Source organism: Neoarius graeffei, chromosome 10 (genome assembly GCF_027579695.1).
Source record: "Neoarius graeffei isolate fNeoGra1 chromosome 10, fNeoGra1.pri, whole genome shotgun sequence".
NCBI classification, from domain to species: Eukaryota; Metazoa; Chordata; class Actinopteri; order Siluriformes; family Ariidae; genus Neoarius; species Neoarius graeffei.
The window spans coordinates 80128570-80156408 of record NC_083578.1 but is presented as its reverse complement, the minus strand read 5'-3'; the positions used below and the strand labels follow the sequence as shown (position 1 = coordinate 80156408).

Below are 27839 nucleotides of genomic sequence, written 5' to 3'. Positions count from 1 at the left end.
GGGTGAAAGGTCATTCAGTCTCGAGAACTCTCGCTCTACAAGTCAGCTGACCTTGTATGTAACCCATGTCAAATCTCGCGAGAGCAGCCGCGACAAGTAAACAACTAAACAACGTGGTGCCTCAGTCTGGAAAACACCAATTCAGATTGTTTTTGCACCGTCTGGCGGTGTATCTACCATGATTGGAATATTTTTGGAGCAATTATAACGTATTTGATGATCAGACACATTGTCATGTAGTGTTGCTGGGATGTTTTCACGGAGTCGGTAAGGGGGCGCACGCCGAGAGTAAGAGGGCGCAGCGCCCCTGTTCCCCCGTTTAGACGAAAGCCTGGTGAAAAATAACTTGGTCAAATCTATGACATCGATAAAAATATCCATTGCTGAGATCTATCTTTTATCCCTGAACTGCTATCCCCCCTCCCCCAGCACCTAATTACACAGTTTTAGGTAGACAATGCCCCCTACCATAAAAATGGTTTGCCAGCTCTGATTTATGAATGGATATGTACCACTGTCCAAAGTGAAGTTTGGTAGACCATTTGAATTTGGATTACTTTGCCATCGCCAGCATGGCTAGGCCCAAAGTTTAGTCACTGTTCCTTGCTTAAAAATCTCACAAGGGCAACTGCACAGTGGAGTACACCCTATTCCAGCCTTCGAGCACTTGCATTTGGGATACTAACTCAATGTTTAGCTGGCATTGAACCCCATGCTGAGTTTCACAGCAGTGTCTGTCACCAGTGTGCCCTGGTAGTGAGCGACATACACTCTCTTCTTACGCCCTATGAACTGCCAGAAGATGTGCCATTACTCGGCGTCCTCATAGTCCTGTTCCAGTAAGTGCCATTACTCGTCCTCCTCATCCCCTTCCAGTTAGTGCCATTACTCCGTTTCTTCTGCCAAGAGCAACTGGTTTTGAGGCGCCAGATACCCGCCTTTTGCACCACCTCTATCTGCAAAATCACCCCTGCTGGCTGTGGAAGGCTAGGGTGGACACCTGACTGCCAGAGGCTGTGTGGTTTGCAAGCCATTTGGGATATTTTGTAAGCAATGAGAGCTCATTGCCATCCCGGCAATAGCAGTCCATTTTAGGGGCACACATGAGCACAACCACACAACGGGGATGTGCGTCTGGCAGCCATCTTGAAAAATGGCTGCCATATTGAATGTTTTGGTCTGTTAGCACTTTCAATTGAAAACATGACCTACACAGAACATTATTGCCAAATTTCATGTTTGTATAACAATTTGCTCTGTGTTTTCTTAACAAAAACATGAAACGAGGATGCGTCTGGCGGCCATCTTGAAAAATGGCCGCCATATTGAATTTTTTTCGTGGCTAGCACTTTTTTCTGAAAAAGTGACCTATAAGCAACAATCATGCCAAATTTCATGCTTATCACAAAGTGCACGATGGTTTGCTTAACCTGCTGTACTACTGTTTCCACACATGATGTTAAAATTTGAGTTCGATTGAACGAGAATTGGCAAAGTTATTCGATTGTGAAATGATATCTAATTTTTTTAAATCTATCTATCTAATTTACAAAGTATTCACATTCTAATTAATAAATGAATTATAAACCATTCATAAACCCTTTTATAAGTGTCGTCTTATTGTAAAGTGGTACCTGAAGGAATATCAGGGGTCGAAATTAAGCATGTACCGACGGACATGGGCAAGTCATTCTCATACTCGGGCAACAATAAAATTATCACTAGTTGTCCGTCGGACATCTGTGTTTGAATGTCTGTTTTACCAAGAAAAATCAAGTTGTTGTGATTCCTAACAGAAACGGAACGAAAACTTTATTTTTCCCGTCTTCTCTTTCGTTTGTCCTTGACTTTGGTTCGTTGCGGTAGTTGACGCTTCCATTCGCGAGATGGCACTACATGATATGATTATTCGCACGAGGCGCCACGGTCACGTAGGCGAGAACGAACGAAGCGTCTTTTTGGACTGATTTTTTAAATTCTGATTTGATCAGTTACACTTGACCATGATGACATGATGTTTTCTGACTGTTTAACATGTTTAATAGAAGATACTAGTAGTTATACCCATAGACATATAAACATAGACGCCGCATTGAGCTGGTGGCCCGTTGCTGGGATACGTCAGAGTGTCCGCCATATTGGATGTGGCAAATCTTCCCCGTAAACCAATGCAAGTAAATGGACTGAACTTCATAAAGCCCCTTTCTACAATAATATTTAACTCGATGCCTTTTATTCACCCATTAAGACACGCACGTATATATTTGGGGAAACAAACGGGCATCAAAACAACACGTATAACTTTTAATGTGATGGTTATAAATAGTGTGCGAAATACCCTGTACACTGCAAACTAGCGACAGATACGCGATAGATAGCTCAGGTAAGCTAATCAGTTAGCAAGCTACCAAAACCTGAGGCCACAATAACCAACCTACAAGACTGAATATGATAAATGATGGAAATAGTGGAAAAACTGGAAATAGTGAATGAAAAATAAAAATGTACTGTTTTATTTATTGAGTCACCACACAGACCTACTCTCGTTGAATAAAGTGAGCTGAATGAGTGCCAAACTGAGTTCGGCCAGCTTCTAACGTCATACCAGAACAAAATCCATCACTGATTCCTTCACATTCAGAAAGGTTAAAAACATTCATCATACGTTCAAAAACGTTCATCATAGTGTGGCACATCATCGCATTTTCCCGTTTTGCTGCTTGGCAGCCTTAGGGCGCTCTTCCTTGAATCGTAGTTCGAGGAATTGCTTGAAGTCATTCTTCGTCATCATCATACGTCTAACTTGGGCCCTGTCGATGTCAAGGGCCCGCTCGACTTTGCTCCACAGGCGACCGTTTGGTTGTGCAAATAACACTTGCTTCTGCAGGGAGTCGTTGTTCATCCTGCATACATGAGCTAAGTATTGTAGATGTTGCTTGATGCAAAAATTGCGGATGGGTAGTGTTCCTGTAATATCACGGAGTTGTTGGTTCGATATTTCAAAACTCCAGTCAGCTGGCTCAGATGGTGCCTTGGCCGTCTGTTTTACGCAGATTTCTGTCTGGAGTATTCTTCCGTTGATATCCTCGTTTGACCATTTTCCGTAGGAATCCATGCCATACAACTTCAACCTTTCTTATTTCCTCTTCAGATGGTTCCCAAGCTTGGATACTGTATAGTAATCGAGATCTTACACAAGCAGTCAGGAATTTTGATTCTGGTTGCAAGTTGAATGCGTCTGTCAGTCAGGACGTGTTTCAGTTCTTCCCATTTCTGGAAGGCAGACCCTATTCTTGTATACAGTGACTGAGAGGTGTTACTAGTATTGCTTATCGTGTATCCTAGATATTTGAACCTTCTGACGTTTTTCAGCTTCTTTGAACCAATAGTGACTAGGTTTTCCTTTTCCATCAACATTTCCTCTGTATTGAATACCATGGTCTCGGTCTTCTCATATGACATTTGTAGACCAAATCGACCAAACTTACTATCATAGATGGACAACATTGTTTGAAGCTCTTCCAGCGAGTTAGCAAATATCACTTGATCATCCGCATATAGAAGTTCAGTAACCTGATTGTAACCAGTTGCCGGGGCCTTCTTACAGTATTCCCTTGGAGACACTTCGTTGGGGATGGCAGAGTTCACATTAAAGCCTGCTTTGGGGTTATCCTTCAGAATCTTATCTCGCACCACTCTAACCACAAAGTCCATGTACACTGTATTATCTAATTCTCACTGCTTATAACTCTACACCTCCCCGGTGGAGATGAGCTGGGAAACTGAAGACTGAAGGAAGAGCTCCCTCTCTGATCCTGACTGTCTGACCTGTTCTGTCAAAATCCTTCATATTAGCCACAAAGTCAGAAAAATCTGTTCGTAAAATGACGTTATAATGACCAAATACAATGAAAAGTATTTTTCCAGTCTCGCCTGTGAAAGGTAATCCCATGTGATCTCGTTCGGACGGTAAACCTGTTGGTACAGTTAAACGCAGCACATGAACGAGGCATCTTTATTCTCGGCTACTGTCTAGACGCTATACCAGAGATGGCTGAAGAATCTCCACTTTGCCCCATCCAATATGGCGGCGAGGATGACGTACGAGTCTACGCAGAATGCGGCGTCTATGTTTATATGTCTATGGTTATACCTTGTTGTTTTACTGTTCATCATGATGAAATAAACACCAAACACATATGAGTGTTATAACTTTTTATTATTTTTATTATTTTATTATGCTCTATAATATACATCCAGATTGCTTTTTATGCAAATTACCGTATTTTCCGGACTATACGTCGCTCCGGAGTTTAAGTCGCATCAGCCAAAAAATGCATTATGAAGATGAAAAAAACATATATATGTCGCACCGGACTACAAGTCGCACTTTTTTGAAGGGTTATTCTATCCATAGAATCTGTGATTGTATCTGATAAGCGGCACGTGGTTACTGCGCGACTGCATTGTTTGTTTATTTAATAAACGAACAGCTGAGCAGTGATAACGCGCCCTTTGCCCTGTAAGTAGCCTAGTCTGATTATTTTAAATATCTACTACTATCTTTAATACTATCACTATCGTTATTACTAATAGCCTATATTATTATTATTATTATTATAACTAATATTAGCCGATTACTGATGCATTAATCAGTTTGCTTTTAGAATATTTTTACCGGTAGGGCTTATTATCGCCCCATGGCTCTTTCATCTTTGTTATTAAAGCTGTAGTCATCATCGCAGAGTGTCATTCTTCATTTTTGTCGAATTTTATTTCATCAAATCAGAGGCCAAGTAGGCTATAGGTATATCATCTCCAAAGACAGGTACGGTAGTAAAAGCAACCGTCTGGAGAAAAAAAAAAACCCAACAACAACCGCTCAGAGAAAAAAACAGGCAGAAAGTGCGCCTGCCAGTTAACGTCATATCAGATAAAAACATTAAACGTTATTCAGACCATTAACACCATAACATCAGAGACGAAGAATAAAGTTCATCTTGGAAGGAGAGTTATTTTTAAAAATGCTTTGTTTTGTTGTTGTCAGTTGTAACGGTATTTTTTTTCTTTCAGTGGTATTAATAGAGTATACGGCACATACTTGCATGCAAAGCTACAGTGGGGCAAAAAAGTATTTAGTCAGTCACCAATTGTGCAAGTTCTCCCACTTAAAAAGATGAGAGAGGCCTGTAATTTTCATCATAGGTACACTTCAACTATGAGAGACAGAATGAGGAAAAAAATCCAGAAAATCACATTTGTCTGATTTTTAAAGAATTTATTTGCAAATTATGGTGGAAAATAAGTATTTGGTCAATAACAAAAGTTCATCTCAATACTTTGTTATATACCCTTTGCTGGCAATGACAGAGGTCAAACGTTTTCTGTAAGTCTTCACAAGGTTTTCACACACTGTTGCTGGTATTTTGGCCCATTCCTCCATGCAGATCTCCTCTAGAGCAGTGATGTTTTGGGGCTGTCGCTGGGCAACACGGACTTTCAACTCCCTCCAAAGATTTTCTATGGGGTTGAGATCTGGAGACTGGCTAGGCCACTCCAGGACCTTGAAATGCTTTTTACGAAGCCACTCCTTCGTTGCCCGGGCGGTGTGTTTGGGATCATTGTCATGCTGAAAGACCCAGCCACGTTTCATCTTCAATGCCCTTGCTGATGGAAGGAGGTTTTCACTCAAAATCTCACGATACATGGCACCATTCATTCTTTCCTTTACACGGATCGGTCGTCCTGGTCCCTTTGCAGAAAAACAGCCCCAAAGCATGATGTTTCCACCCCCATGCTTCATAGTAGGTATGGTGTGCTTTGGATGCAACTCAGCATTCTTTCTCCTCCAAACACGACAAGTTGAGTTTTTACCAAAAAGTTCTATTTTGGTTTCATCTGACCATATGACATTCTCCCAATCCTCTTCTGGATCATCCAAATGCTCTCTAGCAAACTTCAGACGGGCCTGGACATGTACTGGCTTAAGCAGGGGGACACGTCTGGCACTGCAGGATTTGAGTCCCTGGCGGCGTAGTGTGTTACCGATGGTAGCCTTTGTTACTTTGGTCCCAGCTCTCTGCAGGTCATTCACTAGGTCCCCCCGTGTGGTTCTGTGATTTTTGCTCACCGTTCTTGTGATCATTTTGACCCCACGGGGTGAGATCTTGCGTGGAGCCCCAGATCGAGGGAGATTATCAGTGGTCTTGTATGTCTTCCATTTTCTAATAATTGCTCCCACAGTTGATTTCTTCACACCAAGCTGCTTCCCTATTGCAGATTCAGTCTTCCCAGCCTGGTGCAGGTCTACAATTTTGTTTCTGGTGTCCTTTGACAGCTCTTTGGTCTTGGCCATAGTGGAGTTTGGAGTGTGACTGTTTGAGGTTGTGGACAGGTGTCTTTTATACTGATAACGAGTTCAAACAGGTGCCGTTAATACAGGTAACGAGTGGAGGACAGAGGAGCCTCTTAAAGAAGTTGTTACAGGTCTGTGAGAGCCAGAAATCTTGCTTGTTTGTAGGTGACCAAATACTTATTTTACCGAGGAATTTACCAATTAATTTATTAAAAATCCTACAATGTGATTTCCTGGATTCTTTCCCCCCATTCTGTGTCTCATAGTTGAAGTGTACCTATGATGAAAATTACAGGCCTCTCTCATCTTTTTAAGTGGGAGAACTTGCACAATCGGTGACTGACTAAATACTGTACATCGCGCCCTCTCGCAGTGAAAAAAATATATATATACGTCGCACCAGAGTATAAGTCGCATGGCCAGCCGAACCATGAAAAAAAGTGTGACTTATAGTCTGAAAAATGCGGTACTTACCCAGTCAACCTGCAAAAAAGTAGGGCAACTGATACATGCATGCGGGCAAGTAAATTTTTGGGGTTGGTTGCCCTGAGAGCAAGTACATTCAAAAGTTAATTTCGACCCCTGAATCCTGAATATATTGTATGTTGTGTCACTTTATAAATCGCAGCACATGCGACGGGGCGAGAAACATAAAGTAGACTTTTTGTAGCTTCTTCCACTCAGTGTGTGCTTTCCATAACCAGCTCCGAATCCATTTGGTTGCGAGAGGTGCTCACGCACGCACATGCTCATCGTTTCAGTTCCAACACAATATTCAAGATGTCAGTCTTGACAATAACAATAACAACGGCGCTTTACCAAGCACCGCTTCACGCTTCCTGTTTGCAATATGTTGTTTTCAGCACTCCTCCACAGTCGAGGCACGCCATCTGTAAATAAGTGGTTCTAAGCCCGTGTTTTCCACCCGGCTTTTTGTCTTCAGCCTTGCTTTGAGCACCGCATTTAACCTGCACAGATTACACTTTTGATTGCTTTGCTTACTTAATATTTGGCAGGACGGTAATTATTTTTAAGATCCATGTGAGATGACGGGATAACTTTCTCTCAGAAATTACTATAGATCAGGCTGGCAAAGCTGTGCAAGGTGTGGCCTGTATTAGCTAATTAAAAGTAATTGTTTATTGACAATGAAATAAAATGAGTAGTGATGGACATTACCAGGGTTGTAATCTCGGGGAAAACAGCTGAGTAGCTCATTTAGTTTGGAGCATGACGCAGATATTTTAGTTACGCCCAATTGAACAGACCGTGCTATATGCTCACTATTGATCTCTTGCATGCTGTTGCTGATCAGAAAGGTCTGCCTGTCGTTTATAATGCGTATGCTTTATTGATTGATTTTTAAAGTTGTGTGTTTTGGACAGAGGACTTACGGAAGCACAGCTGGTCAGGGATCCCGCGAGAAGTGCGCCCGATCACTTGGAGACTTCTATCAGTGAGTATGCTATAATCAGGTTCACTTCGGCTCAGTTGAATTTCATTCGTGTTTTAAAGTTGTGCTTTATGTATTTGAGTTTTAGCAGTGAAATAGTAGTATTAATCATGAAGTTACCGGCATTCTATTCATACACTCTTACACTTCCTTTAGTCATTAGTTGTAAAAGGGTCTCTTTATTGTCATCATCAGTGTTTATATGACGCCATTGTTGAATCTCTTTGTTCAGAAGATGTCGATTAATTTTCTCTTCCAGCAGATCTGATCATAGTTCTGGCTCCACAGGTTTATATAAAAGGAGAACTGAAGTCATTTTTAAACTTTCTTAATTAATGTGTTATTCAGTTACGTTTTCGGTTTTAGTAACCTTATATCGTGACTCGTATTGGCAACTAATTGCAATTAAATATTATACTTATCGGCCTGTTCGGTTTTTAGCCGTGTTGAATTTAGTTCGTTCGGTCCACGGCAGGCGTCGCTTATCCGCGCGATCTTCACCAGACTCGTGCGAGACTTCGAAACATGAAGTGTCAGCCAGGTGTCAGTGCCGCCATTTTGAAAACTGTTTTCCAAATGAAGTATTGCACAAAAACGAGTTTAAATGACGATCACTGCGTACTTTTTTCAAACTTTCCTGATTGCTATCAAAACAAACAAAACTTCCGGCTTGATCACGTCAGCATTCGAAAGAGGGCGCGCGCGTCTTTTGACAACATTGGCAGATGTCGGTCGCTTTGATTTGCGCTGTACGTTTTACTTCCGTCCTACGATGTCTCGCACAGGTCTCAACGAATCTCGTTTACGGCCGTCGCTTTGACATATTGACTGATATATTACAGAGCATATTTCAAACACTCATAACTTGCTATAGCAGCGACAAAACAGCGATCAAAAATGCATTCCGATAATTAATAAAATGAGGGAAATAGAATTTTGATGATGAATTTGCCTTCAGTTCTCCTTTAATGCACTCGTTTAATGTGTTTTGGGCAATTCTTCAGCAGAGAGGCCAAAATAATGAAATGATTAAAATCGCCTGAACGTGTCAGCTCCGTGATTATTGACTAAAAACCAAATTTTTAAATCATCACCCCCGATTATAGCAATTTCGCTTCAGAGAAATCTTGGTTTGAATTTTAAGAAATGAAAATTCAGGGGGTTTTTTTTTTTTTCTTGACGTAATTCCGTGACTGACTTTTCTTTCCTCGTAAAAGATTTTGCATTTAGATTTAATCATAGCCAATTTTTCTATGGCTTTTTTTTTTTAGGGTCAGAAGATACTCCATATAGTGTGAAATTTTTATTTAGTACCATTTAGCTTGAGCATTGCACCTAAAAAAAAAAATTACCATATTTTGCTGTGAATGTCATTCCGTTACCAAAGAACTACCCGTATGATTTCTCTAGTAACAGCGAATCCACAGGAACTTTTATACCACGCGTGCTCCCCCCCCTTCAACTTTTTAAAAATGTTTTGGAAACTGAGATTTTCTTCATACTTGTATACAGTACCAGTCAAAAATTTGGACACGTATTCTAATTTGGTTGTTTTTAGCTCATCCGGCCGCAGAATATATATATATATACGCGCGAACAGTTATTCCACAAAAGCGAGTCGTACATGAGCTGATAGTCGACTAGGCGCGTAGCACCGAGTTGTCTATAAGCCATGTACGACAAGATTGAGTGGAATAACTGTTTTATTATATCCACATTCACTGGATTTTGAGAAACAGAGCATTTTTATTTTTTGCAAATTCGATAAATAAACTTTATACAAAACGTACGACAAAATAATTTCTGCTTAGGATGTAAAAAAAACAAAACTGTGAAATGACAGTAGCAATTTGTGAAAAAGTGATAATTCTTGAAAAATAAAGATACATTCTTGCCATCAAATAAATAAATATATATATGTGTGTGTGTTGTCAAAAATGTCGCGTTATTAACGCGTTAACTTGACTCAATTTTAACGGCGATAATTTTTTTATCGCGAGATTAACGCTCTGTGACATGATGCCACGCCCCGCACAGCCAGAGTCCTCTGCCCTCCCCCGAAGAGCCACGGTGCTCGGCTAAGGTTTCGTTTTCCCATCGGCGGCTCCAGCCCCGCTTTGCAGTGGCTGTGACAAGACGTGTTATGCTCTGCAATAAAAAAAACAAAACATTGGTACAACCAGTGTTCGAACTATGCCGATATTTTCGGGGGGGTCCCTTTATTCCCTTGGGGGGGTGCTTGCGCTTGTCTCAGAGCACGGCTCTCCATCGCGCGCTCACTTCGGATATGCAAATGCTTCCCGTTACACACGATTGCTAGGTCAATAAACATTATTTTGCCAATATTTTAGAGACCCCCCCAACATTTCCCAAATCATGTTTTCAAGGGATCTCATGTCTGTTTCAGGGGATCTCGGATCCCCCGTGTACCCCCGTAGTTCGAACGGTGAGCAAGCCCATTCACTTTTTTATGCTGATAAGAGAATTACAATGGTTTTTCATGTGACAAAAATGTGCGATTAAATTGCGATTAATCACGAGTTAACTGTGACAGTCGCGACATTAATCGCGATTAAATATTTTAATCGCTTGACAGCACTAATATATGTGTGTGTGTGTGTGTGTATATATATATATATATATATATATGTATGTATGTATTTTTTTTTTAAGATTTTTTTGGGCTTTTTTTCACCTTTATTGGATAGGACAGTGTAGAGACAGGAAACGAGCGGGAGAGAGAGATGGGGAGGGATCGGGAAATGACCTCGGGTCGGAATCGAACCCGGGTCCCCGGATTTATGGTATGGTGCCTTAGCCACCTAAGCCACGACATCCCGCCATCAAATATTTTATTCCAAATCTTGTGGGGGTTTTTTTCCCCTCCTTTTTGTATTTTTTGGGGTTCTGTTTTCGAGTAGTTTTTATTTTGTCCTCGGTTGGTTCAGCAGCACGGTCCGCCATTTTGTTTTTCTCTACTCCCGGTATATGAGCTGATAGCCGAGTAGTAGAGTAGCCAATCAGAGCGCATGATTGCTCATATACAGTGAATGTGGATAGAATATATATATAAAAAAATATACAAACGTCTTAGGCACATGTAAGGAAATGCTGTCGAACAAAAATGGTTTAAAAAAAAAAAATGAAATGTTTCAACATTTAAAAAAAAAAAATAATCTAAACAGCAGTGAGCCATAATGAATGAAACACAGTCAATATTTGGTGTGAGACGACCCTTTTGCTTTAAAAAAAAAAATAGTAGTCTGAGGTCCAGTGGGTGCAGGTTTATGCGGAAATGAGCTGTAGGTTTTACTGAGCATCTTACAGAACCGGCCACAGTTCTTCTGGACATTTTGACTGTCACACTCGCTTCTTCATTTTGCACGAAAACCCAGCAGCCTTCATTATGTTTTCTTTTTTCATCTGAAAATTGCTCCCTTATGGAATATGCTGCCCAGATGCAATTTTTTTTTTTTCCTGTAACATTTAATTTTGTGCTGGAAAACGAATGTTTGGACTCTAAAATGTTTTTGTACTGACTCGGTAATGTAGAAGTCATAAAATGGAAATCTATAACGAAGTTTATATGGGGAAAAATAGGGTGCCTTAGACTTGATGAAAACCGCACTGTGGAAAAAAATCAATTATTTTTCGTCAGTCTGGAGAAAGACGGCATCGTTGCCATCATCCAGAGGGACTGACAAAACCAGCTTCTCTCATTTTCCTTTAAAGATGACCGTAGTGGAGGAGAGCATTGTCTAATGCGACACTCCAAAATCTCTCATAGGATTGACATCTCGTGAGTGTAAAGACCAAAGCGTATGAATTTTACATCATTTTTATCGTCATCAGACATTACACGGCATTTAGCAGATGCAGTTATCCAGAGTGATGTATAGCAAGTGCAAAAGTCAGGTACACGAAGTGCTGAACTTCTAGACAAGAAAATTCTAGTGCCAGCTGAACAAGTGACAGTAATACCTAGTGCAATATTCTGTTGAAGTGTCAATACTCAAACAGCCAAGGAAACAAACCAACCATCTAAAGTACAACTAACTAGAGAACGCAAATGGCTAACCCCAGGCTAGACAGTACACAGCCTGGGTTGGTCTAGACCAAAACGCAGTTACACAGTGGGCAGGGAAGAAGGGGAGAGGTGCAGTCTGAAGAGGTGTGTCCTCAATCTGCGCTTGAATGTGGTCAGGGAGTCAGCAGTTCTGACCTCAATGGAAAGGGAAGGCCATTCCGCCAACGGGGAACCAGGACAGACAGCAGTCTTGAGCAGGTTGGGTAGGAGCGGAGACGAGGTGGGGCCAAGCGACCAGTAGGAGCGGAGACGAGGTGGGGCCAGGCGACCAGTAGGAGCGGAGACGAGGTGGGGCCAGGCGACCAGTAGGAGCGGAGAGGAGGTGGGGCCAGGCGACCAGTAGGAGCGGAGAGGAGGTGGGGCCAGGCGACCAGTAGGAGCGGAGACGAGGTGGGGCCAGGCGACCAGTAGGAGCGGAGACGAGGTGGGGCCAGGCGACCAGTAGGAGCGGAGACGAGGTGGGGCCAGGCGACCAGTAGGAGCGGAGACGAGGTGGGGCCAGGCGACCAGTAGGAGCGGAGCATAGGGATCTGGCTGGCGTGTAGGGGCGAATCAGACTCTGGAAGTATGCTGGCTGGCCCTAACCCCTTGACAACCTGGTAAGCTCGCACCCATGTCTTAAATTTGATACGAGCTGTGATAGGTAGCCAGTGCAGGTCGGCAAGCAGAGGGGTGACCTGGGAAGAACGAGGGTGGTTGTAGACCAGGCGAGTTGCAGCATTCTGGATAAGCTGCAGGGGTCTGATGGCAGAACCTGGAAGGCCAGCAAGAAGAGAGTTGCAGTAGTCCAAGTCGGAGAGGATCAGCGCCTGGACCAGGAGCTGAGTAGGCCGTTCAGTGAGCCGTTGTTTCTTGTGAATAGGGGTGGGGTCATCTTGGAGGAGATCACTCCCATCAGGATAGAAATGTTTTGGATAAAGGTGATCTATTCATAGTGATGTATAACATAAGCATAACCGTTTTGAAAAGTACTGGGGTCAAGAATGTTGACAGCGCCAAAAGAAACCTTCTGTGATTTATGCGTCATTTTTCTCATATACCTGTCTCATGTTCTCATTCTCTCGGTCTTTCAGGGCTACCTGCCGGCTAACATGGAACGTAGGGAGCTGGTTCTCCAAAGGAAGCGAGAGGAGTATTTTGGTTTCATCGAGCAGTATTACCACTCCAGAACAGATGAGCACCACAGAGACACCTACCGACAGGTAACATCCAGCATACTGTACTTCCCTGACTTAAGTTTTTTTTTTAATTAATGAATTTATTTTTTTAAACTGCATATTGACACACTTCAGGTAGCTCTTGCAGATTTTATAAGTTTATAATCCAACAAACGCATATTCACTTAATTAAAGAGAAACGTACTCGTGCAAAAGCTTCTAAATGAATGTGTTTTGATTCCCATTTGGACAATTTTATTGATCGCAAGAAAGGCAATTAATTTTGCAGTTTACCCAGTCCATACCCACAATTTTAAAACTCACAGGCAAGGTAGTTACACAGTTGTAGTCAGACGCCTACATGCACGGACATGAATGCCATCATGGACACGAATGTCATGGCAATACTGGGCTTTGAACTGCTCGTTTAATAGAAAAAAAGAATTGGGTGCACAAGTTTTAATTTATTTTGGACTTTCTGAAAACAACATGGTCAAAATTATACGTACAGGATCAAAAGTTGACGTACTCCCACTTAGATTATTCATTTGGAGGTGTCCAAAGGTACAAAATGTCTTTTAACTTGCCAAGGCTTCTTAACTTCCTGTTAGTGATCATGGTTGGCTACAGCTGGTAGCTTCTCTCTGTCAACATTTAAAAAGGGTTTGTTTGACAGCACTTGTTGGCTTGACCAAAACACAATACAATGGGAAAGTCCAAGGAGCTCAGTGCAGATCTGAGAAAGAGGATCATAGAGTTACACAATTCAGGAATGCCTCTTGGAGTCATTTCTAAACAACTACAGATTCCAAGATCATCAGTTCAAACAATTGTATATAAGTACAAGTTCTTTGGCGGTGAAGCCACTTTGTCAAGCCATTTTACTGTTAGAAGACCCAAACTGTCACCTTTTTGCTGAGAGGAAATTAGAACAGTCCAGGAACTACAAAGGTGCAGGCTTGCCATGAACAGGACACTGCTGGAACACTGTCTACACTCAACATCTCCATGGACTGTCCAAGACAGAAGCCCCTGCTCCAAAATTTGACACCTTCAAGCTTGACTAAAATTTTCATCTGACCACATGGACAAAGAAAAAGCCCTTGTGGAGGCAAGTTTTATGGCCAGATGAGACAAAGATCGAGTTGCTTGGCCACAATGACCAGAGGTACAGAGGAACACTGTTAACGAATTGTGACGCATGGTGGTGGTAGCATCACGCTCTGGGGCTGTTTTGCTGCTAGTGGAACTGGTGCATTGCACAAAGTGGATGGGATAATGAAGGAAGAGGACGACCTTGGAATTTTTCAGCCCAACCTCACAGCATCAGAAAGTTGGACACAACAGGACAATGACCTCAAACGCACATCAAAGCTGGTTGTGGAATGGATAAAGTAGGCCAACATGAAGCTTAAAACAAGTCCTGACCTCAACCCTGGACTGTGCTTGAAAACCAGAGTCTGTGCCAGGAAACACGCATTTAATTGAACTCTACCAATTCTGCCAAGAAGAGTGGTCAAATATCCAACCAGAATTCTGGCAGAAGGTTCTTGAAGGCTGCCAAAAGCGTCTGGTCAAGGTGAAACCTGCGACAGGATATTTCACCAAATGTTCATTTTGCTGTGTATGTATAGTTCTGACCCTGCATTGATTTGATTTCAGAAACCCCAACATGAATTAAAACGTAAAGTAAACATAAAGTAAAATGTTGCGATGACATTCATGTCCATGGATGTAAACTTCTGACTGCAACTACATGTCCAAGGCAACAGATCAACATGCGTGGGTCAGTCCAAGGAAACAACGAGCAGCAGTTAATAAAATAAAACGTTTTGTTTTAGTCCGTATAGACGGAAGCCGCGAGAGGCCCTTCATATAATCTTTTTTTTTTTTTTATTCACCTTGTTATCCCGAGATAACGACATAATTAATTCAGGATCTCGAGAAAACAACACAACTAATTCGAGATCTCGAGAAAACAAAACCGTTATTCCGAGATAACGACGTAATAATTAATTCAGGATGTCGAGAAAACAACACAACTAATTCGAGATCTGGAGAAAACAAGACAATTATTTCATGATCTCGAGAAAACAGCTGAGATTTCTAGCAGAGCTGCGCCCCCCTGTGGGTCAGACAACGAAGACTTAGAAATTGGCGGACATGTAACAGAGCAGAAATGGCTTTTTACGATGCCTTGAGAGAGAGGGGGGCCAGTCTTCTGCGGAGGTGCCGCGGACTAATTTTGAAATGATCCCTTATTAAAAGACTTGATGCAATCTCTCCCTGTGTCAACCCCTGATCAAAATATTGCCTTATTAGGTGATCGATTATTCCAGACATTCTAATGACCAAAGTTGCGTCTATATAGAATGAGAAATAGCCCCAAAGTCAGCATATCACAAGTCTCTTGGCGCACCTGAATGAACCATTTCTCAGCTGTTTACTCGAGATCATGAAATAATTGTTTTGTTTTCTCGAGATCTCGAAATAACGGTTTTGTTTTCTCGAGATCTCGAATTAGTTGTGTTGTTTTCTCGAGATCCTGAATTAATTATGTCGTTATCTCGGAATAACAAGGTGAATAAAAAAAAAAAAAGGATTATATGAAGGGCCTCTCTCGGCTTCCGTACGTATAAACAAAATAATATAAATAAGTAACAACCGAGCGGAAACAAAGTACCAGTCATTTACAATGACTATTATCAGTGTTTGGTATCCTGAACGGAGAAGGAATGAAAGACTTGGAGTAGTGGTTATTTCTCCTCAGGGGCACATTATAGCGCTGGCCTGAGAGCATTCCAGTGAATTTACTGGACAGAACATGGTCAGATTGACCTGAGTGATAATTCGTTTTGCTGTCTGGGCCACCTGTTTCTCCCAAAGGGAACACAAGTCGTTTTACTGGACTCCAATTATCTTGGCGCATAATTTCATAATACCGTTTAGGCTGGTCTTGGCCTTCACAGGCAATCCATTAAACCAGCAAATAAATGAGGAAGTTGGAAGAGTTTCAGTGAATGATTGATAAAAAATTACACAAAATAGTACAGACGGGAAAAGAGTGAAGTTTCCGCATTAGTTGAACTCTTTCTTGTCCACTTTTGAAAACTGACTGTGTTTACATCCAGCGTGAGTAGAGAGTCGAACACTGTTCCGATATACTGAGGTGTATCGACAATTTGAACATCCTTGCCAGATATAATGCTAGCTTTTGGTTTGCCAGTATTTTGCCTGAAAGCAGTGAGTAATTTTTTTTTCATTTTGGTACGTTAGGGTCAAGGAAACGGTATTATCAGACCATTTAGCAAAGACAAGTAAGGCACAACCATGATCAGACTCCAAGCCCTGAAGAAGAGACCGTAGGGTGGTGTCATCAGAAAATTTCACAAGATAGCTGCTCTTCGAAGTCCTATAGCCGTCTGTAAACATAATTAAAAAAACAAAACAAAATGGGAGCAACTTCGGTCCCAAAAGGTCGCTGGTTCGATTCCCTAGACCAGCAAGAATGGCTGAAGTGCCCTTGAGCAAGACACCTAACCCTCAACTGCTCCCCAGGCTGGATAAGAGCGTCTGCGAAATGCCGTTAATGTAATGTGCTGTACTACAGACTTTAGAACTAATAATAACCTGTGCACAGTTATAACCACCACCTCCTCCTAAATCTCATGCCAGCATGGCGTTGAGCCCACCAGTGCCACCGAACTCCGCTATCTCTTACGGTCTTGACTGAGTGCCGGGATGTCCTCCAGCCTCAAATTGATCTGCTGGAGGTCTTGACGGACAACATCGTTTCGACAGGTGCGTGGTCAGCCGCGAAGCTATTTCCAGCCCGCTGCTGATGGGTCGAACTCGTAAATGGCTCGTGGGATGGTCATCTGTGCAGCGCAGGATGTAGCTACCTAGTAGACAGGTTTATTCCGGTTTATTTATCACGGCAGATCCTGAGTTTGTCTTCTGAACAATAAGGACAAGGCAGGAATGTGCTAATGAGACGCCAGGTCCCAACACACATTATGGAGTTAAGAAAAAAGTTGGGGCGGCACGGTGGTGTAGTGGTTAGCGCTGTTGCCTCGCAGCAAGAAGGTCCGGGTTCGAGCCCCGTGGCCGGCGAGGGCCTTTCTGTGCGGAGTTTGCATGTTCTCCCCGTGTCCGCGTGGGTTTCCTCCGGGTGCTCCGGTTTCCCCCACAGTCCAAAGACATGCAGGTTAGGTTAACTGGTGACTCTAAATTGACCGTAGGTGTGAATGTGAGTGTGAATGGTTGTCTGTGTCTATGTGTCAGCCCTGTGATGACCTGGCGACTTGTCCAGGGTGTACCCCGCCTTTCGCCCGTAGTCAGCTGGGATAGGCTCCAGCTTGCCTGCGACCCTGTAGAACAGGATAAAGCGGCTAGAGATAATGCGATGAGATGAGAAAAAAGTTGACGGCCATTTTTTTTTTAACCAAACCAGTCATACGTCAAAACTACAACGTCCACAAATTATTACCGTCTCAATTTTTGTAAATCACATTCATGTTGGTTTATATTTTAATTTTGTAGCAGATTTTGTCCAGAATTAAAAAAAAAAAAATTAGGTAGAGCAGTTGAGTGTAAAGAGCTCAGTTATGATTTCAAATCCCAAGACTACCAGACAGGGACGACATCTGGGTACACGGAGCTTTCAGTATAATTTTAGGACTAGCCCTGTGTCCGAAATCGCTCACTCGTTCACTCCTCCCTACTCACTTTGTCGGGAATTACTATACAGAGGACTATATGGTATAGTGAGCTCATTGGTAAAATGAAAGAAAAAAACCCGCTTTCGGACACTACTCCATCGCGCTGGTATTTACGTCATTACTGTCGCACAATTAAAATGTGTCCGATCAGTCGGCTGGTGGATTTTCAAAATAATAAATGCACGCATGTATTTTTGTAATAAATTCATATTATATTGGGCGCATTTCCCACATTAATCAATACAAAGTGCCTGCATCTTTCAGTTCTTTTAAATCAAGGCTGAATACTTTCTTCTTTGCTGTTGCCTTTTATTAAATCAAATTTGAGACTTTGATTTCTTTCAGCGCGACCGCAAAGCATGATGGGATATATTGCTTGCTTAGTGACCTTCGGTTGTGCAGTGCTTTTCATGATGCGTTCTGGGATACTTTGAGCGCACTATACAGGGTGTAATAATCCTCACTATCGTTTCGGACAGCACTACAAAATGGCGTCCTCACTATATAGTGCCCTATATAGTCAGTAGTGAGCAATTACGGACAGAGGGTAGGTGCGTAACACAATGCCACTTCCCGTTTCTGTATCTTTTTAGTGCTCTAAATATTTGTAATGGGTATCTGTATTTAGATTAAAACCAAAATGGGTGTGGCCAGCACCAGAAGATGATGATGATGATGATTATTATTATTTATTTATTCCCCCCCCGGACGTTTTACTTAATACTGCTAATGTAATTATTGTTTGTATTTGTACCTACCTGTGGTATTTTGTAACGATCTTTGTCGGTCCCGAAGCATAAACCAAGCTAGTAGCCTGACCAGGCCGTTACTAAGGATGAACGAACGAGTGCTATAAGTGCATAGTTCATGTTCACATTTCATAAATTGTGATCTTTCATTGTTTTGCTTATTTCATATCCGACCACTTGTTCATATAAAAGTAATGCTGTGTTCACACTTATACCGGTACGAAAGTGGTATAACTGTATCGATACAAAGTATACCGGTACAGTTTAGTGCATCTGTCCACACTAGCGAGAAATGTTTGCGGTTTTCTTTGACGGAAGTTGAAATGCGCGTGCGCGAAATGTTTCCGTGGTTACCGAGTAACTTCCTTCCTAGAATATGGCGGATGAAACAACGTGTGCGTGCTTTTTGTTGTCAATGTACAGTCTGTATTTCTGGTGGTCATTTATTCAGTCGAATTGTATAAAACGCGCGAGGCAGTTGAGAAAGAAACAAAGAAAACAAATCTCCCTTTCTCCCCCCTTTCTTTGCTCCATGTAGCTCCACGGTCGTTTCGTTTTCGCTTGCGCATAATATTTGTATCGATACAGAACTGCTTCATCTGTCCACACTACAGCGAAGCGCTACAGTACCGGTATAGTTGCATACATGAAAATCCCTCACCTTTCGGCGAAATTCGCCGTTTTGAAACCAACATGGGTGACCTACGTGAATCATGTAGATCCGATGAGAAAAAACGCGCCCATAGACAGCTCGTGCCGGTTTGCGCCTCCTCCTCCTGCTTTGATATTGACGCCATAGCGACGAGTACATCACGCTGCGAAGGGCAAGCAGCATCATTTCGCACCTCTTCTCCTGCTGTCCAGAGCGTGCACACGTCAGTCAGAGTGCAGACCAGACCACCAGAAGCTGGATTGAGTCATCGGACTGAATTTCCTACTTTTTTCCAAACTTTCCTGATCGCTATCAAAATAAACAAAACTTCCGGCTTGATTACGTCAGCGTTCGAAAGAGGGCGCGTGCATCTTTTGACAATCCTGTGTCCAAAATTGCTCGCTACTCACTATATAGGGCACTGTATAGTGGAGACGCCATTTTGTAGCGCTGTCCATGCTGAAAGAAATCAAATTAAAAGTCTCAAATTTGATTTAATAAAAGACAGCAGCAAAGAAGAAAGTATTCAGCCTTGATTTAAAAAGAACTGAAAGCTGCAGGTACTTCCATATCTTGGCAGGCTGAGTGGTATGCTGGGGCACCTCTTGCCAGCAGACCAGGAGATCCAGAGGGAACTTGTGCGGTTCAGTGTTGACCTGACCATCCCCAGCTTCAAGGAGGGAGAGAGCATTGTGGAGTGGTGGGGTCATGTCTTCGACAAACCAGACAAGTACCCCTCCCTGGGTGCACTGGTTAAGTGTTGCCTCTCCATCTTTCATGGACCTAGAGTCGAGTCCTCATTTAGTCTGAGAATGATGTAATCGATCAAAGGAGTGGCAATACAGACGGTCAAGTACACGCTGATGTCCAGGGGGAAGACAGCTATGCAGCTCTTTAGAAGGGAGGACGTGAAGTTTGGGGAAGTGGACAGAACATTAACTCTGCAGCAGCCACATACAAACACCAGCAGAGGGTGAACAAGGAGGAAAAGCAGCAGCAGAGCAAGTATGGCTCTCAAGCAACTTGCAGTGCTCAGCAGGCCAAGAAACAGACTGCTGAAGGAGAGAAGCGGGCAAGGCTGAAACATGTGGCAACTCGGCGAAAGCGGGCCATGGAGACACTGGTGGTCCAGGCAAATAAAAGGAAAAAAAGATCACTATTCCTTGTGTGTTCTCCACGTTCTTCGTTCTATTATTCGCATTTTTTTCCAGGGCATAATTTCACTATAACTACGTGTATTTGTACTGTATGTCCTTGTGCAAATGTCAATACAGTATACTTAGTAAGGAGGCTATAATATTTATTCTGAGGGAGGACCCCCCAAACAAAATAAAAACAACACCAGAGGCCACGTCACCACTCGCGCACCCTTCTCACCTTTTTCACCCCTGACCCGTTTTCATGCCTGTAGTTGCTAGTGTGGACAGGTGTTGGGGTACGAAAGTAGTTTCGTATCGGTACAAAATCCCTAGTGTGGACAGGGGATAAAAATTTGTTGCCGTGCGAACCTTTTTCTGGTAAGGGCTCGAAGAGGAAAAAAGCAAATACTTTCCGATTCGCTTCCTATTCATATCTGTTTAGAACATGTTATCTACAACCCCGATTCCAAAAAAGTTGGGACAAAGTACAAATTGTAAATAAAAATGGAATGCAATAATTTACAAATCTCAAAAACTGATATTGTATTCACAGTAGAACATAAACAACATATCAAATGTCGAAAGTGAGACATTTTGAAATTTCATGCCAAATATTGGCTCATTTGAAATTTCATGACAGCGACACATCTCAAAAAAGTTGGGACAGGGCCAATAAGAGGCTGGAAAAGTTAAAGGTACAAAAAGGGAACAGCTGGAGGACCAAATTGCAACTCATTAGGTCAACTGGCAATAGGTCATTAACATGACTGGGTATAAAAAGAGCATCTTGGAGTGGCAGCGGCTCTCAGAAGTAAAGATGGGAAGAGGATCACCAATCCCCCTAATTCTGCGCCGACAAATAGTGGAGCAATATCAGAAAGGAGTTCGACAGTGTAAAATTGCAAAGAGTTTGAACATATCATCATCTACAGTGCATAATATCATCAAAAGATTCAGAGAATCTGGAAGAATCTCTGAGCGTAAGGGTCAAGGTCGGAAAACCATACTGGGTGCCCGTGATCTTCGGGCCCTTAGACGGCACTGCATCACATACAGGCATGCTTCTGTATTGGAAATCACAAAATGGGCTCAGGAATATTTCCAGAGAACATTATCTGTGAACACAATTCACCGTGCCATCCGCCGTTGCCAGCTAAAACTCTATAGTTCAAAGAAGAAGCCGTATCTAAACATGATCCAGAAGCGCAGACGTCTTCTCTGGGCCAAGGCTCATTTAAAATGGACTGTGGCAAAGTGGAAAACTGTTCTGTGGTCAGACGAATCAAAATTTGAAGTTCTTTATGGAAATCAGGGACGCCGTGTCATTCGGACTAAAGAAGAGAAGGATGACCCAAGTTGTTATCAGCGCTCAGTTCAGAAGCCTGCATCTCTGATGGTATGGGGTTATATTAGTGCGTGTGGCATGGGCAGCTTACACATCTGGAAAGACACCATCAATGCTGAAAGGTATATCCAGGTTCTAGAGCAACATATGCTCCCATCCAGATGATGTCTCTTTCAGGGAAGACCTTGCATTTTCCAACATGACAATGCCAAACCACATACTGCATCAATTACAGCATCATGGCTGCGTAGAAGAAGGGTCCGGGTACTGAACTGGCCAGCCTGCAGTCCAGATCTTTCACCCATAGAAAACATTTGGCGCATCATAAAACAGAAGATACGACAAAAAAGACCTAAGACAGTTGAGCAACTAGAATCCTACATTAGACAAGAATGGGTTAACATTCCTATCCCTAAACTTGAGCAACTTGTCTCCTCAGTCCCCAGACGTTTACAGACTGTTGTAAAGAGAAAAGGGGATGTCTCACAGTGGTAAACATGGCCTTGTCCCAACTTTTTTGAGATGTGTTGTTGTCATGAAATTTAAAATCACCTAATTTTTCCCTTTAAATGATACATTTTCTCAGTTTAAACATTTGATATGTCATCTATGTTCTATTCTGAATAAAATATGGAATTTTGAAACTTCCACATCATTGCATTCCATTTTTATTTACAATTTGTACTTTGTCCCAACTTTTTTGGAATCGGGGTTGTATTAATTCTGAGTAATATATTTGTTTTTGGTTCCATCCACGGGCGATTGCTCTAAGACAACGAGGGAGGCTCAGCCTCCTCTAAAAATGACGAACATGGTGTAGGATGAATTGCGCTAGGCTTATGTTATAGCCGACCTTATAAAATTAAAATTAAAGAGCAGGGTAGACCAACGCCTCAAATTGACTTGGTGAAAAAGGTAGGGAATAATACTCGTTCCTTTCAGCTCTCCTGGTACGAGAAAGTGAATTGGCTAACAGCAAGTGACCCACATCAACAACAGTAAATAGGCTACTTTAGTAATGTGTCATGGATGGACCAAAAATATAGAATCTATTTAAAATGTTTATGCTGAGTATATTATATTGGAATATATGTTTTTCTGGATATGAATTAAACACAGCTACAATTTGGAAAACATTTTTAAACAAAAACACAGCCGAGGTCAATTTTTAAACAACATGCCACAGTTTTAAAATATAAAATGTTAAAATATACCCCTCCCCCCCAACACCACCATCATGTATATTGGACAGTAGTCTAATGGGCCAAAAGAACCTGTTATTTCACAGTTTGTGACCCTGCCAACAATCAGCCAGATCAGAGGCAAGAGTATGGGCAAAATTGATGTGTTTTTTCTTTTAAACTCTGGAAATATCGTAACCGACCAGCCTCCCCTGTTTGAAAGACTACCAGCCGCCACTGGTTCCATCCTACTGGACACTGAACAGCAGGGACGACGTTTTTTGACCTTAAGATACCTTCGTATTTGCCTCAACGGGTGTGAATGGGCAGTATTTCAAAGAGCAAGCGAACAAGGTTGTGGAAAATGAGCACACTGCTTGGTGTCTATGGCTCCCTGCACAAAGTCTCAGTTAATAACCGGAGCTTATATAGCATGCGTTATTAATAGAGGAGGCCGAGATCGATAAGCTTATAGGTTGTAAAAGTCAGGTTAATGGTGCAGGACTGAGACTTGGCAGCCATGTACTTCATTCTTTTCTTTGTGTTCCCTCGTTCTGTGGGCTGGAGCTGCCCTCAGCCCCGAGCACTTCATTTCCCCCAGAGCGTCACAAATGGAAAGCAGACCTTTAGGGCTGATTATGAGGTTGTACTGAGCGGTCTGAATGGCCCCTGGCCGTCTCCAAGACACTAAATGACCTTTTAGTGTTGACATCGGCTCAGCAGCGGGATGGCGCGTTCGCCATCAACATGAATACAGATGCGGCGCACTCCGCTGGCCTTTCTCTGACCTGACCATATGCAGCCATTTCATTTCCAGTCCTGCTTGGTGCAATTTGCCAAAATGTCTCATTATATACGAAAACAGTGGCTAATGTCCGCTTTGTGCTTACATTTTTGATCCAGTTTCACAGCTGCAGATTTACAAAAATGCAGTAGACAATATAAGGCAACAGCACAGCAATAACAGTTAGAAAACATGATAAAAATGAAGAAAACTCCCCAAAAAACAGTTAACGGGGAGGGTCGGATGCGTACGTATTTGAGGAAATAGGATACAACTAAGTGGTTCCTTTCTAATCCATTTTGGAGTTATGTTTGTTTTCATGGTTTATGGATCTCTCCGAGTGGGCTCGGCTCATTATGAAGTCCGATCGATACCGCGCTGTCCGAGCTTGATTGATTTCCCGAGCTTACTGTAAGAGTGAAGGCATGAAACTCTATTTAGCTTGCTTTGGCTTTTATTGATTCACCCTGAGGTTTTGCTATGAATGTCCATGTTTTTAGACACACTGTGGGGTGTGTTTTTGTGTTTTTGTTTTTTGATTATTATTATTTTTTTATTCTTTTCCCCTCCAGATTCACATCGATATCCCCAGGACGAATCCGCTGATTCCATTATTCCAGCAGCCGCTGGTACAGGAGGTGAGTCCTGTCATATATTTTTATTTTTTTTTCTTAACTTGTCCCTATAGTCTTCCCTTCTCTACTGTAAACAATATACAGAGTCGAGTTATTCTCTCTTAATTACACAAACATGCGGAAGTTAAACTGTCCAGTTTCTCAGTAACATGACGAGCTGCTTCCCCCCCCCTTTGTCTTTAGCCTTTTTTAAGAGGGGGAAAAAAGGAAGGTGAAGAATAAGGAAATAATTGTTTTTCGGTGTCTTATCATCAGTGTTGGGCACGTTACTTTCAAAAAGTAATTAGTTAGAGTTGCTAGTTACTTTTCCCAAAAAGTAACTGAGTTAGTAATGGAGTTACTTGGTCATTAAAGTAACTAATTACCAGGGAAAGTAATTATTCCGTTACATTTTGTTACCCCCCCCCAAAAAAAAAAAAAAAAAATTCAATTAGTGTAATCATAATAAAAGTGAATGTTAAATGTGTTTAATGACTGAAATGGACACTTAACAGAACCAATCAGTAACATTATCTACACTATATTAATATTTTTGTGGGACAATGTGAGAAGACATCTATCAAATTTAATATATTTTTGTCTCATCTCATTATCTCTAGCCGCTTTATCCTGTTCTACAGGGTCGCAGGCAAGCTGGAGCCTATCCCAGCTGACTACGGGCGAAAGGCGGGGTACACCCTGGACAAGTCGCCAGGTCATCACAGGGCTGACACATAGACACAGACAACCATTCACACTCACATTCACACCTACGGTCAATTTAGAGTCACCAGTTAACCTAACCTGCATGTCTTTGGACTGTGGGGGAAACCGGAGCACCCGGAGGAAACCCACGCAGACACGGGGAGAACATGCAAACTCCGCACAGAAAGGCCCTCGCCGGCCCCGGGGCTCGAACCCGGACCTTCTTGCTGTGAGGCGACAGCGCTAACCACTACACCACCGTGCCGCCCATATATTTTTGTAGTAGTTATTAAAATTGTTACTAATTACTGGCCACTGACGAGGACAAACGCTTTGTTCCTCGACATAATGTGCATTGCACGTAGACATTTTTGCCTTTTATTTCAAGTAATGAAAAGCAATGGCTGTATTTCCAATGTGAAAGCGCAGTGTTGGGCTGACCGCTCGCCATCGCTGTGTCTTCTGATTGAAAGAGTTCGCAGTAGTGCAGTAGGCGTGGCCTACCTACGTATGTTGTCCAAATCTACTCTGATTGGCTGACTATGCCGTTGTCTCGCGTCTCCCCGCCCCACACTAAAGCAGAGTAAAGAAAGGCTGAACGAGCAGATGAGAACAGCTTTAATAAAGTAACGCATAGTATTTTATTGTAAGTAACGGGAACGGCGTTATAACGATGTAAAAAGTAATTCGTTAGATTACTCGTTACTAAAAAAAGTAACGCCGTTAGTAACGCCGTTTATTTCTAACGCCGTTATTCCCATCGCTGCTTATCATAAGTGATAACAGGAACTAACATCTTTCAGGGACGTTTCACAAATGTAATTACAAATTATTTAAACGTATGCGTCATTACTTCACCCGGGGACGGAGTCCACCAGGGGGCGAGGTATTGTTTTTGGTGGGGTTTCTTTTTTTTTTTGTGACTACGTTACGGGAAAACGGCTTCATGAAACTTTCAGGATAGATGGGCTTTGGTCTCAGAAAGGACCTCCAACATTTTGATGGTCATCCGGTCAAGGTCACCGAAAAGGTCAACATCATTTTTGGTGCAAATGGTGTCCCAATATCCCAACTCACTCCTTACTCACTACATAGTGGACTATATAGTCAGGTCGCCATTTTGTAGTGCTGTCCGTATGTATTAGGGTGCATCAGTTGCCCCCTAAAAATGAAAAGTTCCTCCGATCATGATGCATTTTTGTTTTTATGTTCCTTTTGGTAAGAAAACACACTGGGTGAAATATTTTGACAAAATTCAAAAGTGTAATGGTGGCACCAGGAGCTCAAAGTTATGGAAAAAGCTGCTATTTTATGACTTTGATGACAAAATTTCGATCACTTTTCATGCAACATTATGGCACCTTATAGAGTATACTGTACCAAATATCTTAGATACACATTTTTAGTACATATTCTAAATATATTATCAAGCACAGTTTGAGTTTTAGCTGTTCATTGAATCATTGTTCAACTACTTTTAAACAATACAAATGTATTATGAATCACATTAATGCTTCTCAATCCCTTGCAAAGGTTCTTAACATGATCTCTGGGTCACAAGAAATCAGTAAATGGAGTCCAACATTGTGATTCAAACCTTGCGCGAAAACATAAAATAAGTGTTTTTGGCAAAAAATGAACCTCATGGTGCCACCATTAGACTTTTGAATATGGTCAAAAAATTTTACAGGATGTCTTCATTGGTGAAAAGGAACACCCAAACAAAAATGCATCAGATTTTATGAAAGTGAGGGCAACTGATGCACCCTAGTATGTATAGTGAGCATTATTACACCCTATATAGTGCACTCAAAGTATTTCACAATGCATCACGAAAAGCAGTACCGCGACAAAGAAGGAAAAAAAAAAGGCCACGGCAAAGAAGTTGTTTTATCATTTAATCAACGAGCTCACGATGTAGTCCTCTATATAGTAATTCCCTATATAGTGAATAAGGTGTAGTGAGTGAGTGATTTAGGACGCAGCGTTTGTAACCAATCAGCACTTATCCTGATCAAGTTCGATTACCCGTTCTATTTCTTGATAAACTTCGGAACTAATCAGAACTAGAAAGAAAATAAGAGAAATCTCATAACTTCGTAGGATCGGAAGATAATCGACAGATGAAAAAATAAACGAAATTCACTTCATGGTTCGCCAAGGCTACTGATTCGAGATCAAGTAAGTGGTGTTTGTTTTAAGAAAATTTACCTTTTGATTATCACAGCTTTTGTTTGGCCCTTCTGTAAAGTCAGATAAAGAGTTTTGTCTCTTTTAAGCTTTTTGGCAGATATTTAGAGTCTTTAAACTACACTTATGAAATGAAATGAAATGTTCTCATTAGTATTAGTGACCTTGAAAGAACAGAGACCACACTAGTGAGATTGAATCAGTTGTGATAACACTAAGTTCTACCGGGTGAGGTTTGTTTTTTGCCTGGCAACACTTGTTTTTTAATCGTAATTGTTGGCAAATTGCTGTGGGTTGAGAGGAATGAAACACGTGTGGACGTGCAGTTATTGGAAAATTACGGTGGGGTGAGGTGTGGGGTTTTTTTTTGTTTGTTTGTTTTTTTTCCCCAAATGAATTATTTTCCGATGAGGTTCCTCTCTGTAATACAGTAAAACATGCGCTGTGTCCGAAATCACTCCCTACTCACTATATAGTGGACTATATAGTGAGTTCGCCATTTTGTAGTGCTGTCCGAATGTATAGTGAGAATTGTTACACCCTATATCGTGGACTCATAGTATCCCACAATGCACTGTGAAAAGTAGTGTACAACCAATGGTCACTAACCAAGCAACATGCGTTGCGGTCACACTGAAAGGAAAAAAAAAGTGTGTTGGGGTGAATGGATGGAGGAAGAAACACATAAACAGACATTCAAGTACAAT

At 41.9% G+C, this 27839-nt stretch overlaps 1 protein-coding gene across 1 annotated transcript in view; it reads left to right on the top strand.

Annotated features, from left to right (window-relative positions):
- Positions 1 to 27839, top strand: part of tbc1d22b (TBC1 domain family, member 22B) — a 198383-nt gene that overhangs the window by 49499 nt on the left and 121045 nt on the right. The window contains exons 4-6 of the mRNA XM_060932378.1: positions 7741 to 7811; positions 12969 to 13097; positions 24196 to 24261. Of these exons, the coding sequence (XP_060788361.1) occupies positions 7741 to 7811; positions 12969 to 13097; positions 24196 to 24261 (266 nt within the window). The remainder of the gene's footprint in view (positions 1 to 7740; positions 7812 to 12968; positions 13098 to 24195; positions 24262 to 27839) is intronic.